Genomic DNA, 19,427 nt, shown 5'->3' on the forward strand with positions numbered 1-19,427 from the left:
GAGAGGAGTGATCTACAGTAAAGCAGCTCCAGGGTGAGAGGACTGATCAACAGTAAATCAGCTCCAGGGTGAGAGGAGTGATCTACAGTAAAGCAGCTCCAGGGTGAGAGGGGTGATTTACAGTAAAGCAACTCCAGGGTGAGAGGAGTGATCTGCAGTAAATCAGCAGCTCCAGGGTGAGAGGAGTGATCTACAGTAAAGCAGCTCCAGGGTGAGAGGGGTGATTTACAGTAAAGCAGCTCCAGGGTGAGAGGAGTGATCTACAGTAAAGCAGCTCCAGGGTGAGAGGAGTGATCTACAGTAAATCAGCTCCAGGGTGAGAGGAGTGATCTACAGGAAAGCAGCTCCAGGGTGAGAGGAGTGATCTACAGTAAATCAGCTCCAGGGTGAGAGGAGTGATCTACAGTAAAGCAGCTCCAGGGTGAGAGGAGTGATCTACAGTAAAGCAGCTCCAGGGTGAGAGGGGTAATCAAGGATGGACAAGGATAAGAATCTGAGACACTTTGACAAGAACATCTCCAAGGGGTGTTTTGGGGTGCTGTGGGGTGTTCCTACTATGCAGTGGTCAGTACCTAGTTACCAAAAGTGCTCCAAGGAAGAACAACCGGTGAACTGCCGACAGGGTCATGGATGCCCAAGATTTATTGATGCTATCAATGGAGTCAATTGTGGAGTCATGAGGGGGGTGGGGCTACACAATGTTGGACAGGTGGTTTTATTGTTATGGGTATAGAAGGGTCATTGTCTGAAGAAGGGTCTTCTTTTGAGGAGGCTTGAGAGGATGTCAGTTTTGTCGTTTGAAAAATATGTCCAAAAGTATCCAGATGGCCATTCTAATGAGTGAGTTCAGCAGCTTTATGGAGCTTCATGGAGCCCCCATCCCCCCCATTGCTTGTATAACCTCCATAGAAAAACACTAACCAATAGAACTGGACACTCTGGAGCAAACGTGACGTGAGCACATGACTCTGAGGTCACCAGGCCCAATTAAGAGTGAAAGCTAGAGGGGTATTAAGTTCCCAGGGTTGGGGTAAGGGGTTCCCAGGAGTGATAAGGCTCCATCCAATATCTTTGGAACGGCTTGGATTGACAGAACCAATCATCTAAAGCTTTTGTGGGGCTGAATGCAGTCCAGGCCTCCTCACTGCAATGTTCCAACATCTAGTGTAAAGCCTTCCCAGAGAAGTGGAGGCTGTTACGGCAGATACTCTTGCGTTGGCTGAGCAAGTGTCTACAAACTTTCTGTAATTGGAGTTACTCTGACTCATACTAATCTTTTCCACTTTCAGGGAGACCCAGTGAGTGGACATGCCTAAATTCTGTGAACTCGGGGCCGAGTCTTCATCTCATTCCGACGGTCCTTTCTCACCTAATCCTGGCAACCTAATTGCCAACAGATACGTCATCCAGCAGAGCCTGGGGAGGGGCAGTTTCGGCACCGTGTTTATCATTAAAGACACCAAAGCGGCTCTGGGAGAGAAACTGTGAGTCATTCCTGAGCTCCAATCCACTACACTACACTACACAGTATCTATGAACCAGCACACCTTCCTGATCTATTAGCAGGGAGCTTGAGTTATAATAAGGTTATTCCACCTATTTCTGGCCTTTTATTCAACTTCAAAAAATCAAGAATGAGGTTAAATTATATTACTTTACATTTATATTTACGGCGTTTAGCAGTCGCTCTTCTCCAGAGCGACTTACAAAAGTGCTTCACTATTTACTGAAGAAAAACCTCAGCTAGTTTAAATAGACTAAAATTCAGAGCTCCTCTAATCTTAGACTCAACTAAACACAAGTCAACATGGAGACCATAATACTCTTCTCTTCGCCTGCGTACTCTCAGAAGAGGAGGGTCTTCAGTCTGGGTTTGAAGACAGCGAGTGTTGGACTCCTGTTCGGACACCCAGGGGAAGTTCGTTCCACCACGTTGGTGCAGGACAGTAAAAAGTCTGGACGCTCGTCTTCCGTGGATCTTAAAGGATGGCGGGTCGAGCCGAGCCGTACTTGAAGCTGGAAGGGCTCTTGGTGCAGATCGGCTTTTGACCATCGCCATCATCAAGTACGGAGGGGCTGACTGGTCCAGTCTTGGCTTTGTAGACCAGAGTCAGGGTCCTGAATCTGATGACCTGGGCAGTAGCTACAGGAAGCTACAGTGAAGAGAGAAGATCTTTAATGACAGATAATCATCTTCTTTCTTGAACATATTTTGTTCTGGGAAAGAAATACAATTCCTTACTTTACATTCATTAAAAGTACGTAAAAATACATTAAAAGTTACTTAAAATAGATAATAATGTCTAGAATTATCAAAAAATGAAAGGAAAATTTCTTTTAGAATAATTTAATTATTTAGCACAAATGTAACCATTTTACTTACCATCCAAACCCACCAGTGAACTGACACGTCTCTTCTGAGTTTTATATGCAATACCGATGCTGGTAAAATAGTGGAAAAGCTAAAAACACATTTTCTTAGGGGACTATTTTTGTCTGCACACTGTGCCCAGCAGCATGTATCCCTGCACCATTTTAATGATATGCGAGTTTGCAAACGTGGAGGAGCATTGCCGCAAAGGATTTTATTGCATTCAACAACATTTATTTATTGCATTCAACAAGAGGTCAGGATGTTGGATGATGGTCACCTGATCACCACCCCACCTCATCACCCCCAGCTCCCCAACTCATCCCATTCAAAAAGTACTGGATGGAGCTCCTCCACCACCATTATCATTCCAGAGAACACAGTTCTTCCACTGCTCCACAGCTCCTCAATGCTGGGGGCTTTATACCCCTCTAGCGAACTGGGTTCTCATGCCATGATATAAATTCAGTGATACACTGCATGTGCAAAAGTTTGTGGACAGGCATCTGCTCCCACGGTCAACAGTTCTGGCTCTGATATACATTGTTTTCTTCTTAATCTTTTCATTCTAATTCTGACTAATAAGAAGCATGTATTCCTCCACCATTTTAATGATCTGGTTTTAAAAGCAGGTTCTAGAGCCGAACTCTTCTCAGAACTCTGGTAGAACCGTGTCTCAGGCATCAGGCAGCGTCTTCATCACCATTAGGTGAAGAACTTTCTGTGAGGAGCTTTTATTATTAGAGCTTCAGACGTCTGCTTCCCTTCACCTCCACTGTAGAACTCACACCACACCCACTTTATTTATGGATGGACCAGAAGTGGCTTGTGTGGTATTTCAGCGGGTCGATTATATATACACACCATGAGGGAGGGCTGAGGTTTCTTTGGGGATCTTCAGCTTTTTGAGACTAACCTCTCATGGAATAGGCTCAGAGTCTCTGAACCGGATAAACAGATTAATTTGTAAAATTTTTTTAAGCAGTGATGTGAAGGGATGCGTTCAATAAGGATCACAGATAAAATCATAAAATATCAATGAGTTGGAGTGCCTGAAACTGTGCATGCAGCCTCTGGGGGGCAGTGTTGCTCTTTGGAGCAGCAGTTTAACTTCTCCTGGAGTTTAGACTCTGAAGTGTGGAGGAATCCTTCTGCTTTTTCTTGCAGTAACTTTTGAAATAATTGGAAAATTGGGAATTTAATATGGTCATCCGTAGGAATCTCTAATGTGCATTACTCGAACGTTTGCTAATAAGTCATTGACTCATCTTTTTACTGTGTTTTTAATACAATAAAACAATAATCCAGACCAAAATAGCCTTGCTGATTCGACATACACAATGCAGGCACGCTGTCAGGCTGAATAACTATACCCTGTAATGGAATACCCAGAGGGAAGGGGACTGAGCGTATCTTCTCTACACCTTTGCTTCAGAGCTGCATGTGGAGCTCTGATGTGATTAAGCAGTGTTATTACGCCGTGTGCAGACATGCATAATGCTCCTTCTTCAGAACATCAGGAACATGTTTGTTAATTATCCAAGCAAACGCAAATGAACAAACAGCCATCAGCAGGATGTTGGGGGACGTAAATGTTAAATCTAAGTTATGATTCTCTGTTAATTTGCCGTTACCAGGCCACTGGGTCGCATCACTGAAGAACCTTCCCTCTGTTTTCTAATGACGCAGATCTATGCATCCGCCCTGGTCTCCATACACGTTCATAGAGGAGACGTATAGAGGAGATCCAATTACACTGCATAACACTGCCGTAGTGTTCACACAGCCTTTGCTTTTACAGCAATGTGCAATATGGGAAGATGCACTGTCTGGACAAAAGTATTGGGACGCATACTCATGCATTCTTTCTTCTGAAATCGAGGGTATTAAAAAGAGTTAATCCTGCTTTTGTTGTTGAAGGAGAAGAGAAGAAGAAGGCTTTCTGCTAGATTTTGCAGGAGGAGCATTGCTGTGAGGATTTGATTGCATTTAACGACAAGAGCGTTAGTGAGGTCAAGATGTTGGATGATGATAATCACCACCCCACCTCATCATCTCCAACTCCCCAACTTCTCATCCCATTCAAAAGTACTGGATGGAGCTCCACCACCATCATTATTCCAGAGAACACAGTATAAAGCCCTCTAGTAGAGGGCTTTATACCCCTCTACTAGCCCATGTCTGGCATTATTAGGCAGCATGGAGCCAATAGGTATATGATGTTGATCTGCTCCTGCAGAGAGTCCTATTCTATTGACAGTACTTCTCTACAGGGACTAGACAAGCTGTGTGTGTGCATATGCACATCAGTGTCAGCAATGGGTGCAATTTAAAGTAGCAGAATGCATTCATTAAATAGGGGTGTCCACAAACTTATAATTCTTTATTTTGAGATGCCATCTAAGTTCTGAGTATTCTGAGATACGAGGCTATTATTTGGAAATACTGTCATTATGTTTGAGATACTAATCAATTATTTAAAGAAAAAAAAGGAATAACTAATAAATACACATTAATAATAACTAATAAAGTAATAGAAATTAGTGTAATTCTACACAGCGCTCAGATCTCGCCCCTGAAACCAGATATCCATTGCTCCACAGCTCAGTGCCGGGGGGCTTTATACCCTTCTAGCAAACTGGGCTCTCATGCCATGCTATAAACTTTTCATGTGCTAAAGTTTTAATTCTGCAGATAATCCTGAAAAATTGGTGGAGTTCCCAGTGAAAGCAGCTGGATTGGCTAATTAGAAGCCTGTCTGGATGCTGTTGGACGTATTTTGTACTTTAGAAGTATGTTTTGTGTTAAACAGTAGAAAACTACTATTAATACCCACCCCACATCCCAGCACTTTAGAGTTCAGACTGCTGAGTCCCGCTGGGTTCTGTAGCTTGCGACAGCTGGGAAAGAGGAGTTAAAAAAAAGAAAGAAAAGGAGACCAATTAGGAGGAGCACCCCCACTAGTGTGTAATGTGTAGTGGCTGAGGAACGAGGAGGGCTCTGCTTGTTACCACCCTGTGGCCATATGCTGCCTGCTGACATGCCATGCGCTCTGGACCTGGTGTGTGCGTTCTGATACAGGCCCTAAAAAATGCCTGCGTGAAGTGCTTCACATTGCTACGAAAACTGGAACGCACCGAAACTCTGAGACACTTTTACTGATAGTTCCTCTAAAAAGCAGCTAAAACATGAATTTAATTTTTATTATTGAAACGTTAGATTCTATGAGATTAGTAAAACCCTTTCACATGGTTTGAGGAGAGTGTGTGGTGATGTGGGCCTGCAGGTATAAGCTTCATTGGCCTCGTAGCTCCAGGTAAACTTCAGACACGGAACATGACAACTTGGCTGATCTGGGATTTTTAGGCAGGACGGATTGGGGGGGGGGGGGGGGTGGGGGGGGGGGGGTGGGGGGCACACCTCTCTGTCTCTCTCTCTCCTGCTGTTTGGCTGGGGTGTTGTTCGGTAGGAGCTGAAGGGTGATGGAAGCTTTTGTTTCTTTGTGAGTTAAATGTCAGCGCTGGTGCTGTGAGGAAGGTCCACCGCTGCTTTACTGAACTTTATTAAACCAGAACATTATTAATGTAGCGGCCTCGAGTCTGTCAGTGCATTAAAAACACACTTAACCCTGCCACCGGCAAAGTGGCATCCACTATGAATTATTCAGTAATTCTTATGAAGTATTCAGTATGCACTATGAATTATTCAGTAATTCTTATGAATTATTCAATATCCACTATGAATGATTTAGTATCTACTATTAGTTATTCAGTATCCACCATGAATCATTCAGTATCCACTATATATTATTTAGTATCTATTATGAATTATTTAATATCCACTATGAATTATTCAGTTTCTACTATTAGTTATTCAGTATCTATTATGAATTATTTAATATCCACTATTAGTTATTCAGTATCCACTATGAATCATTCAGTATCCACTATGAATCATTCAGTATCCACCATGAATTATTTAGTATCTATTATGAATTATTTAATATCCACTATGAATTATTCAGTATCTACTATTAGTTATTCAGTATCTACTATTAGTTATTCAGTATCCACTATGAATTATTCAGTATCCACTATGAATTATTTAGTATCTACTATTAGTTATTCAGTATCCACTATGAATTATTCAGTATCCACTATGAATTATTCAGTATCTACTATTAGTTATTCAGTATCCACTATGAATTATTCAGTATCCACTATGAATTATTTAGTATCTACTATTAGTTATTCAGTATCCACTATGAATTATTCAGTATCCACTATGAATTATTTAGTATATGTTATGAATTATTTAATATCCACTATGAATCATTCAGTATCCACTATAAATGATTTAGTATCTACTATAAATTATTAAGGAACCACTATGAATTATTCAGTAGCTCTTATACATTATTCAGTATCTATTATTAGTTATTCAATATCCACTATAAATTATTCAGTATCTACTTTGAAATTATTCAGTATCTACTTTGAATTATTGAGTATCCACTATGAATGAGTCAGTGTCCACTATGAATTATTCAGTATCTACTATGAATTATTCAGTATTCACTATGAATTATTCAGCATTTAATACAAATTATTCAGTATCTACAAGTAATTCATATTGAATGCTGAATAATTCCTAGTGGATATTACCTTATTCACAGGAATAACGCAATATCCACTATGATTTATTCATCTAATATGAATTACTTAGTATCTACCACGAATTCTTCAGCATCTAATACAAGTCATTCAGTATCCACTATGAATTATTCTAACCTTAGAACCTGACCCTAACCTTTACCATACCCTTTTAGGGTTAGACTGAAGATTACAGAAGATTATTTGTGAAGAAACACAAATATTTTTTATCAATTAAAGCTGATCTCCCAAATTTAGCCAGATGTGCTCACAGCTGTTAAAGTAATTTTGTAATTTTGAGTAACTGTTTGTCTCGTATTATTTTTGTGCATGCACCTATGTCATTGCTGTTGTGCGGGAACACAGGCACTATGATCTTCATTGCTTTTTAATGTGTAATCTTTCATTCAGTTCTTCACAAATGTTCATACAAATGAAGCCAAAACAGGAGAAACTAGAACAGCGGTTTCATAACGGCAGCAATAACACACACTCACATCATCAGCCTGCCCAGTTCTGAAGAGAGGGGCGAATGAAGCCCATATAGAGTCCAGACACACTCCGGCTGTGGCACAGAGGACACCTCCCCAGATGGCCTGCCATTTCGGGCAGGGTGACCTTTATCTAATGGACGACTTCATCATCAGCATGGACGGCAGCGCCGGAGAACGATGTCATTTACGTTTCAGCACATTTATTATTAGTCTCTTCATGAGTGTCCCGCGCTTTAGGACACCAGCCATGACTTTTGTTTTCACTCAGGCATGTTGGTGGAGGGGCAGGTGGGTCCGGCCTGAGCCGAAAATGAGCTCGGAATGAAGAATTTCCCTCAGAGGAGGAAGACGGGCCTTAATCTGTGTCGAGCGCTGTAACACTTCGGGAATGAATCACTTCCATTTGCGCCTCGGCTGTGTAATGAGCCTCCTTGCTGCTGATAAAGACGCGGGCCTAGGAGCGAGATTATAACTTCGGAGTCAACAGTGTGTGTGTGTGTGTTGGTCCCGTCACATTGTGTCTTCAACCTGACATTTACAAATGAATTAAAATATTCTATACTGGAGGTGCTGACAATACCCTGTCATCCAGGACGCACCTTTATTACAGTGATTAGAGCGAGACCCCCCCTCCCCCCCAGCTTCAAATGCTGATGAAAAATAGAGGAGGAAGACTCACAAACACTCACAAACAAGCGACAGGAAATCCAAACCTGCCTCTGAAAAGAGAAGGTCCTCAGTGACAAATATTTATGGCATATTAAGATTAATTGCTTGGCCTACTTTCTTTTCATTAACACACCGTCATCGCGGCGGAAAATCCTCGGCTGATTGTTTGTGGCAGAGCATTTAATTGCGATGTTAGAAAGAGTGACTGGGAGCGAGCAGCAACGAGGCGCTCCCTGAAATCATAATCAGCCAACAGTGACGACCAGGACAGGTAGCAAACCACTGCTTCCTTCTTTAAGACACAGACGACGAATCCCTGTCCTGCTTATTGTTCTCCGTCTGGACCTAAAGCGTCTACCTGTCCATCAAAACAGACCTAATATCCCTTTCCGGCCACTATATCAGAAACCCTTTCCCTGCAGCTCCACCTTGCTGGTGGTTCAGTTAGAGACTACCTGTTCATCAAAACAGACCTACTATCCCTTTCCGGCCACTATATCAGAAACCCCTCCCCTGTAGCTCCACCTTGCTGGTGGTACAGTTAGAGACTACCTGTCCATCAAAACAGACTGGTGCACCTACTATCCCTTCCCAGCCACTATATCAGAAACCCCTCCCTCTGTAGCTCCACCTTGCTGGTGGTACAGTTAGAGACTACCTGTCCATCAAAACAGACCTACTATCCCTTCCTGGCCACTATATCAGAAACCCCTCCCCTGTAGCTCCACCTTGCTGGTGGTTCAGTTAGAGACTACCTGTCCATCAAAACAGACTGGTGCACCAACTATCCCTTCCCGGCCACTATATCAGAAACCCTTTCCTTGCAGCTCCACCTTGCTGGTGGTACAGTTAGAGACTGTAGCTCATCTTGATGCACACCCTGCTGAACATAAACAGCCTGGCCAACTCAAGCTGGTTCAGCAGCTTAGCTCTTGACCAGCGTAGTGTAAGGTTTAGCTTTTCCACAAGCATGATCAAACCGACCAAGCTAGATGACCAGTATGAGCGAGCTTGTCCATGCTAGCAGCATAAACTATGCTGGTCAAGAGTTGGTTGACCAGCTGGTTTGCCAGCACAGGGTGTGTTTTCTCATAGTTGAACGGAGATGTTTCTACTGAAGTAGCCAGTGAATGGAGTTACGAGGGTGCTGTTTTCAATAAAGTGGCCAGTGAGTGGACGTACAGGGGTGCTGTTTTCAATAAAGTGGCCAGTGAGTGGACGTACAGGGGTGCTGTTTTCAATAAAGTGGTCAGAGAGTGGAAATACAAGGCAGGGGTTTCTAATAAAGTGTCCAGTAATTGGAAACAGGATGGGGTTTCTAATAAATAGATAGATAAATAGATAGATAGATCACTGTATTAATCCCACGGGGAAAGTGAGTTTATACAGCAGCAAAATCAAACAAGAGAGCAGCATAATAAAAGCACTTAAAATAGTAGTAAGCCAGTGGCCAGTGAGTGTAAATGCAAGGCAGGGGTTTCTAATAAAGTGGTCAGTGAGTGGAAGTACAAGGTAGGGGTTTCCAATACAGTGGCCAGTGAGTAGAAGTACCAGGTAGGGTTTCTAATAAAGTGGCCAGTAATTGGAAACTGGGTAGGGTTTCTAATAAAGTGGTCAGTGAGTGTAAATGCAAGGCAGGGGTTTCTAATAAAGTGGTCAGTGAGTGTAAATGCAAGGCAGGGGTTTCTAATAAAGTGGTCAGTGAGTGTAAATGCAAGGTAGGGGTTTCTAATAAAGTCGTCAGTGAGTGTAAATACAAGGTAGGTGTTTTAAATAAATTGGCCAGTGACTGGAAGTACAAGGTAGGGTTTCTAATAAAGTGGTCAGTGAGTGGAAGTACAATGGTGCTTTTTCCAGTAAAGTGGTCAGGAAGAGCAGCAGAAACGGGGTAATCTGTCATGTTCAGACTGTAAAATGTCCTGCAGTCTATATTTGGCTTTACTTTAGGACTATAACAGACGTTGGCTTGTTTCATGATGATTATGTGCTCTTGTTGATTTTATTTATGTAGGCTGAACAGTGTTTCTGCGATACTTTAGGGCAGTTTCGTTCTCATTACATCATTACAGCATTCATTTGAAATATATTTGTGGCATCTTGCTTTAAAGGGAGGATCGTTGGTAGCAGGGGTACCAGAGATTTTGGACCCTATGAAAAGATATTACACAGGGCTCCACAACTGGAACAATTTTGCCAAAATACTCTACTTATTAACATATTTTAGGGCTCCTGTCAGTCACAGGCCCGAAGAATCATCCTAACAGCCCACAACCTACCGGTATGGTGGCCCTGGTTGGCAGTAGTGGCCGAGGTTGGAGGTAGCAGTGTGGGATCAGGTCCGCTCATTTGGATCAGTGTTGATAACAGATGACAGATTATCTATAGATCAGTCTCTGGCCTTCTCGAGTTTGTCTCAGTGAGGCATCCTCTCACTTTCCTGCTGTTTCTCCAGTTTTTGGGCTTCATTTTCCCTGTCATACTGCCATACACACCCACTTTACAGCAAATACAGAAAGTGACCGTGTGTTGCCTCGAGCTACATCAGTAATGGTAAGATACTCAATGACTGCTGTTTACGTGTTGCTGGCCAGCTAAGCCACTGTATCTCTATCCGTCTCTGTCACCTGCTTCATTTTATTGATGTACCTTCGAGCGACATATTGTCATGCCGTTTGCTGTTGCTGCACTGTGTGTTAATCTGGCTGTATGACTGGGAAAATGTGAGTAAATCTATTTTCAGTCATGCTAAGATAGGGGAGTGTTTCTAATAAAAAAAAAAGTGAGCGAGTGGAAGCACAAGCCAGGGGTTTCCTATAAAGTGTCCACCCAGATTATTTATCTACCCAGAAAGTTTTGTCCATGGGTTCCATGTTGGCGCCACATAGGGATCCCCACCGGGGTTAGTAATTGGAACAGGAGGGGTTATACATGGGCCCCAAAGGTGTTGTCCACTGCACATGGGGCTTAGACGGGACCCCTGTGAGATCATTGTGGGCTGTAACCATTTGGGAAGCCACCTATGTGAGCTCCACATGAGCGTGTTGACCAGTTAAAGTGGCCAGTGAGTGGAAGCATGAGGTAGGTGTTTCTAATAAAGTGGCCAGTGAGTGGAAGTACAAGGTTGGTGTATCTAATAAAGTGGTCGGTATGCGGAAGCACAAGGTAGGTGTTTCTGATAAAGTGGCCAGTGAGTGGAAGCATAAAGTAGGTGTTTCTATTAAAGTGGCCAGTGAGTGGAAGCTTAACGGAGGTGTTTCTAATAAAGTGGCCAGTCAGTGAGTTTAGAACTGTGGTTATAGCCTCATCCACTGGCTTGAATTGTAGAGAAACTAAAAGTGGGGCTTTGAAGGCTGCTGCGTATTAAAGTGAAGTGAACCCCACTGCTGGGATTAGGGTTTGAGTCCCAGTTGCGCCAGAGCACACAGCCGAGTAAAAATAGGCACAAACACAATGCGGTTAGCAGCTGGAAATTCTCCGCTGGGCTTTGTAGTGACGTTAAAACAGCGCCTTGGCTTTATCAAGATCTGCCGATGCACCTCTTTCCGAGCTTTTTGGAGTCTAGAACGCACGGCAGCACTGTGAGGTATTAGGTTAGGCCCTGCCATTCACGTGCTATGAAAAAGCCTTAACACGATTTAGGGCAGATTGAACATGGGTGCTTTATTTTTTCACGGAAGTCCAGAGGCTATTGCTGAGCTGTCTAGCACACATACACACACACACACACACACACACACACACACACATACACATACATACTGAGCCTCCCCGGGACTTTACCTGCCAGTCAGAGTCCCTGGAGAAGCCCAGCAGCGGCGGCGGCTTGACATTCCTATACCTTTCTACAGATGCTGGTTCATTTAATGCCATTGATTTTTCATCGGTTGAGATGAACTCATCCAGAGGTGGTGGTGATGTTTGGGGGGGGGGTCTGAAATTGGGCTTTATTGTAGAGAAACGTAGCAACTCTGATTCCTCTACAGTATTTCTAATAAATTGGCCAGTGAGTGGAAGCACAAGGTGGGTGTTTCTAATAAAGTGGCCAGTGAGTGGAAGCACAAGGTAAGGGTTTCTAATAAAGTGACCAGTGATTGTAAGTACAAGATAGGTGTTTCTAATAAAGTGGCCAGTAAGTGTAAGTACAAGATAGGTGTTTCTAATAAATTGGCCAGTGAGAGGACTTTACCTGCCAGTCAGAGTCCCTGGAGAAGCCCAGTAGCGGCTCTGCATTCCTATACCTTTCTACAGATGCTGGTTCATTTAATGCAATTGATTTTTCATCGGTTGAGATGAACTCATCCAGAGGTGGTGATGGTGGTGGTGGGGGGGGGGGGGGGGTGGTCTGAAATTGGGCTTTATTGTAGAGAAACGTAGCAACTCTGATTCCTCTACAGTGGTAGTGAAATAGAACAAGATGTTGGTTGCCATGACTACAACACAGATCCAGCCCATAATTTGTCTTATCTCCTACCCAAACCCACCAGTGCTGCTACAACACGAGTCTTCTGAGTTTTATATGGAATGATGATGGTGATGATGATGATGATGGTAAAATAGTGAATAGAGAATCTCAACTAATCCAGTTCTCTTTAGGGACTACTTTCTGTAGCTGCACTACACCCTGCAGCATGTATCCCTCCACCATTTTAATGATCTGATTTTAAATTTAATTTAGACTAATTTAGAGGTTTATCTTTGGGTTTTAGACTAATTTAGAGTCATTTAGAGTAATTTAGAGGTTTAAGTTTTAGGCTGATTTAGCGGTTTATCTTTGGGTTTTAGACTAATTTAGAGGTTTATCTTTGGGTTTTAGGCTGGTTTATCTTTAAGGTTTAGACCAATTTAGTGGTTTATCTTTGAGGTTTAGACTAATATAGAGGTTTATCTTTACGTTTTAGACTAATATAGAGGTTTATCTTTATGTTTTAGACTAATATAGAGGTTTATCTTTTTGTTTTAGACTAATTTAGAGGTTTATCTTTATGTTTTAGACTAATTTAGAGGTTTATCTTTGGGTGTTAGGCTGATTTAGTGGTTTATCTTTGAGGTTTAGACTAACTTAGAGGTTTATCTTTATATTTAAGGCTGATTTAGTGGTTTATCTTTTAAATAACCATATTCCACTAAACGACTGCTCTGAAAGTACTTAGATCCAATGTGATCATTTCTACATGAATAAAATCCACAAGCACAAGGCTGTATCTAGTGGCACATGTTGGTGGGGTAAAATTAAGGAGTGAGGACTGTGATGTAACAGTTTTGGGGTTTTGGAATCGGCCTGTTTTCCAGCTCTGTTCTGGTTCTGCTGGAGGTTCGTCTGAAGGAGGAACAGCAGTGTTTGAGGGTCACACATGGGCTTTACCTGCCAGTCAGAGTCCCTGGAGAAGCCCAGTAGCGGCCTGGCCTTCCTATACCTTTCTGCAGATGCTGGTTCATTTAATGCCATTGATTTTTCATTGGTTGAGATGAACATTTGTTGGTCTGAAAAAGCTCTGATTTCTTTACAGTGATGGTGAAATGCAACCAGATGTTGGTTGCCATGACTACAGCACAAATAAAAAATGAAATGCTGAAAATGATGATGGTCACGGTTTGTCACCTCCATCCACCGAACTCTCATTAATCAGCCATGAGCAGATACAGTCTAATGTTCTAGGGCCTCTTTAACATTTCTCTGAGGTTCAGGGCAGGTTCTCTGCATGTAACCATCCTGGCAATTAATTATTAGGACTTATTTAAGCATTATTCAAGCATTCCTGTCATGTTGGGATGCTATTACTGTCTGGTATATTGTCTTTTTACGCTTCAGTGGGAGTTCTGTCCATATGTCATGTAGAGTAGGCCTATATTCTAGGGCGTAGTAATGTCCTTTGCACTAGTCGTATGTTTCCTTGCCTATAGGCTGCAGCAGAAATGAGCTAGTTAGCTAACTCTCGCACACTGCAGCCTCTAGGCAGGGAAGGAAATGATGAGTGCACAAGACACCACCCATCTTTTTTTCCCCATATGCCCCGTTACGTCTTTCCTCGCTTGACACTCATGTTTTCTCCCTGACTAAATAACCATATTCCACTAAACGACTGCTCTGAAAGTACTTAGACCCAATGTGATCATTTCTACATGAATAAAATCCATAACGTCGAGGAAATGATCGCCCTGGGAGATGAGCTGAGATGAAGGCAGATGAATCTCAGTTATCTTTTTGTGTTTTAGACTAATTTAGTGGTTTATCTTTGAGGTTTAGGCTTATTTAGTGGTTTATCTTTGTGTTTTAGGTTGATTGAGTAGTTTATCTTGAGGTTTAGAACAAAAATTGTGGTTTATCTTTAAGTTTTAGACTAATTTAGTGGTTTATCTTTGAGGTTTAGAACAAAAATTGTGGTTTATCTTTAAGTTTTAGACTAATTTAGTGGTTTATCTTTGAGGTTTAGGCTTATTTAGTGGTTTATCTTTGTGTTTTAGGCTGATTTAGTGGTTTGTCTTTAGGTTTTAGACTAATTTAGAGGTTTATCTTTGGGTTTTAGGCAGGTTTATCTTTAAGTTTTGGGCTGATTTAGTGGTTTGTCTTTACGTTTTAGGCTGATTTAGTGGTTTATCTTTGTGTTTTAGGCTGATTTAGCGGTTTGTCTTTACGTTTTAGGCTGATTTAGTGGTTTATCTTTGTGTTTTAGGCTGATTTAGCGGTTTATGTTTACGTTTTAGACAATTTAGTGGTTTATCTTTGAGGTTTAGGCTGATTTAGTGGTTTATCTTTACGTTTTAGGCTGATTTAGCAGTTTATCTTTGTGTTTTAGGTTGATTTAGTGGTTTATCTTTACATTTTAGACAATTTAGTGGTTTGTCTTTGAGGTTTAGGCTGATTTAGTGGTTTATCTTTGTGTTTTAGGCTGATTTAGTGGTTTATCTTTGAGGTGTAGGCTGATTTATTGGTTTATCTTTACATTTTAGACAATTTAGTGGTTTGTCTTTGTGTTTTAGGCTGATTTAGTGGTTTATCTTTGAGGTTTAGGCTGATTTATTGGTTTATCTTTACATTTTAGACAATTTAGTGGCTTGTCTTTGTGTTTTAGGCTGATTCATTGGTTTATCTTTACATTTTAGACAATTTAGTGGTTTGTCTTTATGTTTTAGGCTGATTTAGTGGTTTATCTTTACGTTTTAGACTAATTTAGAGGATAATCTTTGGGTTTTAGACTGGTTTATCTTTATGTTTTAGGCTGATTTAGTAGTTTATCTTTTAAATAACCATATTCCACTAAACGACTGCTCTGAAAGTACTTAGATCCAATGTGATCATTTCTACATGAATAAAATCCATAACGTCAGGAAAATGATCGCCCTGGGAGATGAGCTGCGCAGTAATCGGGTTAATGTACTCGTTTGAATGGAGTGAATCTCACTGCTGCTCTCGCCCAGTTATGCATTTCCACACTCGCGCACTCTCTCTCTCTCTCTGACACACACTCCCTTCTCATGCTCTCACTTTCTCTTTCTGTTGTGTGCCCCGTTCCTTCCACCCCCCTCCATCTCTTCATTTTTCAGTGCTGTCTGACAGATCTGGGGCTGGGCCTTAATGGCTGCAGCTGCTTGCTTCCAGCCGGGCCCTGAAGCAGCTCGCTCTAAACTGGTTCATTCTCTCTGACCCGCTTCGTTTATCTCAAAGACTCCTTCTTTTTACTTGACTCAGGGCTGAGACTTACAAAAAAGGTACTTCTACTACTACTACTGTCTCTTTCTGGGTTCATTCCAGCAGGAACGAAGCCTGCTTTAGTGAACAGCGGCCGGCGCTAGGTCATATCTGACCTGTTCTAATGGATGCATTCAGCTACTTTAAGCTGCAACCATTGTTGACACATATGTACAAAAGCACACACAGCTTGTCTAGTCTCTGTAGAGAAGAAGTACTGCCAATAGAATAGGACTCTCTGCAACATCATGAAGCTATTGGCACCATGCTGCCTAATAATGCCCGTCATGGGCTAGTAGAGAGGTATAAAGCCCCCCAGTATTGAGGAGCTGTGGAGCAGTGGAAGAACTGTGTTCTCTGGAATGATGGATGGTGGTGGAGCTCCATCCAGTACTTTTGGGATGAGTCTCACTGGTGGCTGAATGCAATCCAATCCTCACAGCAGTGCTCCTCCTCCAAAATCTAGTAGAAAGTCTTCTTCTCTGGACAGTAGAGACAGTTACTCCAACAAAAGCAGGATCAGCTCTTTTAATCCCCTTGATTTCAGAAGAAAACATGAATAATCAGGTGTCCCAATACTTTTGTCTGTATAGTGTACCTACATTAAAGTATGGCTGCAACAAAAGGGCGGGTGTGGTGCTGGTTGACCATTATACCAGTGTTCGAACTCAGCATATGCTGGTTTATGCTGGTCTGTTGCAGGTGTGGCGCTAGTTGGAGCTAGTTGTGGAGCTGGAAGAGGCTGTCTTTTTTAACCCTTAGACATGCTTGTTTTAATACTCTTTTAAATGGTAAAGTAGGTGTTATTACCATGGTAAATCCACAGAGCCATCAGGAAGTTGGGTGTAGATGCAGAGGAGTCTGGGAAGGGGTTTAAAAAGATCTCAGAACAATGAGAAATCAGTCGTTCCACTGTCCACTATATCTTTTACAAAGGGGAACATCTGACCAACATGGCCAGATCAGGCTGTCTTAGTAAATTCAGGCTAAGAGCAAAAACCACAAGATGAATAAAGAACACATTTGATTTTCATGGGATGTGTGCAAGGAGGAAACCCCTGCTGTCAAAAAGAAGAAGACAAAGTGCTCTGAACGGATGAATCCAGAGGACATGTTTGACCGTAACCAGACACAGCATTTGAGCTCCAGAACCCAAATCAACTGTGAAGCTTGGAGGTGGAGATGTCATGGTTAGGGGCTTCTGTTCTGCAGTAGGTTCTGGTGAGCTCCCCAAAACAGAATCCACTAGGGATTTTGGGGAAAACGTAGGAGCATCTTCCTAAAAATAAAGCTAAAGCTGAAAGATTTCTGCATGGAGGAGTGGGATACAACATTTCCTATTAGCATAAATTGCATTTATATTAATTCCATTTTATAAATGATGATTAAAGATGTTTCTTCAGTTGTGATATTAGTTCCTCCATCTCCAGATGTTTAAACATATTTAAAAAGATGATGATGTATGCTGTGCTGGCCAATGCTTTGGTATTTTGGACATTTTAGATTTCAGATTTTTCACTGAACTCTTTAAGGTCCAATGATGCCCAAGCTTCAGCTTCCTCACAAAAGACCCAACATTTTCTCCTAAGATAGGATTTTATTCATCTTTGTGTTTTGGACTGATTTAGTGGTTTATCTTTGAGATTCAGACTAATTTAGAGGTTTAGCTTTGTGTTTTAGGTTGATTTAGTGGTTTATCTTTATATTTTAGACTAATTTAGAGGTTTATCTTTGAGGTTTAGACTAATTTATTGGCTTGTCTTGTGTTCAGGCTGATTTAGCAGTTTATTGTTGTATTTAAGACTAGTTTAGAGGTTTATCTTTGAGGTTTTGGCTAATTTAGAGGTTTATCTTTGAGGTTTTAATTTATTTAGTGGTTTATCTTTGTGTTTAGGCTGATTTAGTGGTTTATCTTTAAGTTGTAGACTCATTTAGAGGTTTATCTTTGAGGTTTAAATTTATTTAGTGGTTTATCTTTGTGCTTTAGGCTGATTTAGTGGTTTATCTTTGTGGTTTAGACTAATTTCTAGCTTTACCTTTGTGGTTTAGGCTGATATAGCGGTTAATTGTTATTGTGTAGATGTGTGTGGCTGTGTGCCGTACTTTTGACTGAACATCCTAATCCAGTTCAACAATAATCACATTATGACATTACCTCCCCAGCAGCGTACTGTACATGGTAACTGCGGTAGAGTGTATTTCTGGGCCTACTGTTTAATCTTTTCCTGATTAGGGAGTTGAACAAGAGGATAAATGTGTGTAGACTGATTTTCCTCTGCGCTCTCTGTGGCCCGGCTGATTATTTCTCAGCAAAAAATCAATGGTGTGGAAATCCTTCTGTTCAGTAAGTGGAGCTCAGAAGGCATGTGGTCTGGCCTCTCTAACTGCTGTAAACAGAGTAAGAAGAATTGTTCAGTCTGAGGCTGAGAGCTGCAGTAGAGTCTTCATTCACCGAGGTAAAAGGTGAGATGAAATCCCGTGGCAGCGGACGTCAAAACCACAACACCAGCTTCCTGTGAGATAAACCCCGTCATACAGACCAGATCAGACCCTGAAACTGTACAACTGTTTATATGGGGAATAAAGGAATAAAGGCAGACGGTCAAGAATAGGGAATATTTATGCACATTATCAAACAGTGGCAATGGAAATGATCCAACCCTCACTGCAAATTAGGCTCATTAGCTAACTTTCAGCTGTTTGTAATTAACCAATCAAACAAGACTAATTTAAATATCTCAACACAACAAATAGAACAAGTGCTTTCTCCAAATTCAACACAAAATACCACTTTTAATAAGGACTGCAGTCTTAAAATTGCCCAGATCATTCAGCACAGGTGTCTTTAGTACCTGGTAGAGAACCCTTAAGGTCTTCAGATCTGCTGCAAGCGTGATGCCCAGCCAGACACCAGCTTCTCACAGCGTTCCTGAGGAATCTTAGCTCAATCCTCATGGGCAGTGGCCTCCAGTTCTCTAACATTGACTGTGACGACCACCACAGCATCTTCCAGGACTTCTTTTGAAAGCAAGCCTTGGTGGACTTTGAGGAAGGCTTGGGATCCTATACTGTTGGAAGGTCCAGTTATGCCCAAGCTTCAGCTTCCTCACATAAGGCCTGATATTTTCTCTTCTTTAGATTTTATTTATCTATGAGGTTTAGACTAATTCAGAGGTTTGTCTATAAGGTTTAGACTAATTTATGGGTTTATCTTGTGTTCAGGCTGATTTAGCAGTTTAGTAATTTAGAGGTTTATCTATGAGGTTTAGACTAATTTAGAGGTTTATCTATGAGGCTTAGAATAATTCAGAGGTTTGTCTATAAGGTTTAGACTAATTTAGAGGTTTATCTATAAGGTTTAGACTAATTCAGAGGTTTGTCTATGAGATTTAGACTAATTTAGAGGTTTGTCTATGAGGTTTAGACTAATTCAGAGGTTTGTCTATGAGGTTTGTCTAGAGGTTTAGACTAATTTAGAGGTTTATTTATGAGGTTTAGACTAATTCAGAGGTTTATCTATGAGGTTTAGACTAATTCAGAGGTTTGTCTATGAG

The 19,427-nt window shown here is 41.5% G+C and overlaps 1 protein-coding gene across 4 annotated transcripts in view; it reads left to right on the forward strand.

Moving 5' to 3' along the window:
• nek11 (NIMA-related kinase 11) overlaps positions 1 to 19,427 on the forward strand; it is a 126,486-nt gene that overhangs the window by 2,237 nt on the left and 104,822 nt on the right. For 3 of the 4 annotated variants that reach the window (XM_072692509.1, XM_072692511.1, XM_072692512.1), the window contains exon 1: positions 1,213 to 1,484. In XM_072692509.1, coding sequence (XP_072548610.1) covers positions 1,309 to 1,484 — 176 coding nt within the window. In that variant the 5' untranslated portion in view covers positions 1,213 to 1,308. Of the gene's footprint in view, positions 1 to 1,212; positions 1,485 to 19,427 lie in introns of those variants that run through there. The other variant, XM_072692510.1, reaches the window with a different exon arrangement.

This window comes from Salminus brasiliensis, chromosome 1 (genome assembly GCF_030463535.1).
Source record: "Salminus brasiliensis chromosome 1, fSalBra1.hap2, whole genome shotgun sequence".
Classification (NCBI taxonomy): domain Eukaryota; kingdom Metazoa; phylum Chordata; class Actinopteri; order Characiformes; family Bryconidae; genus Salminus; species Salminus brasiliensis.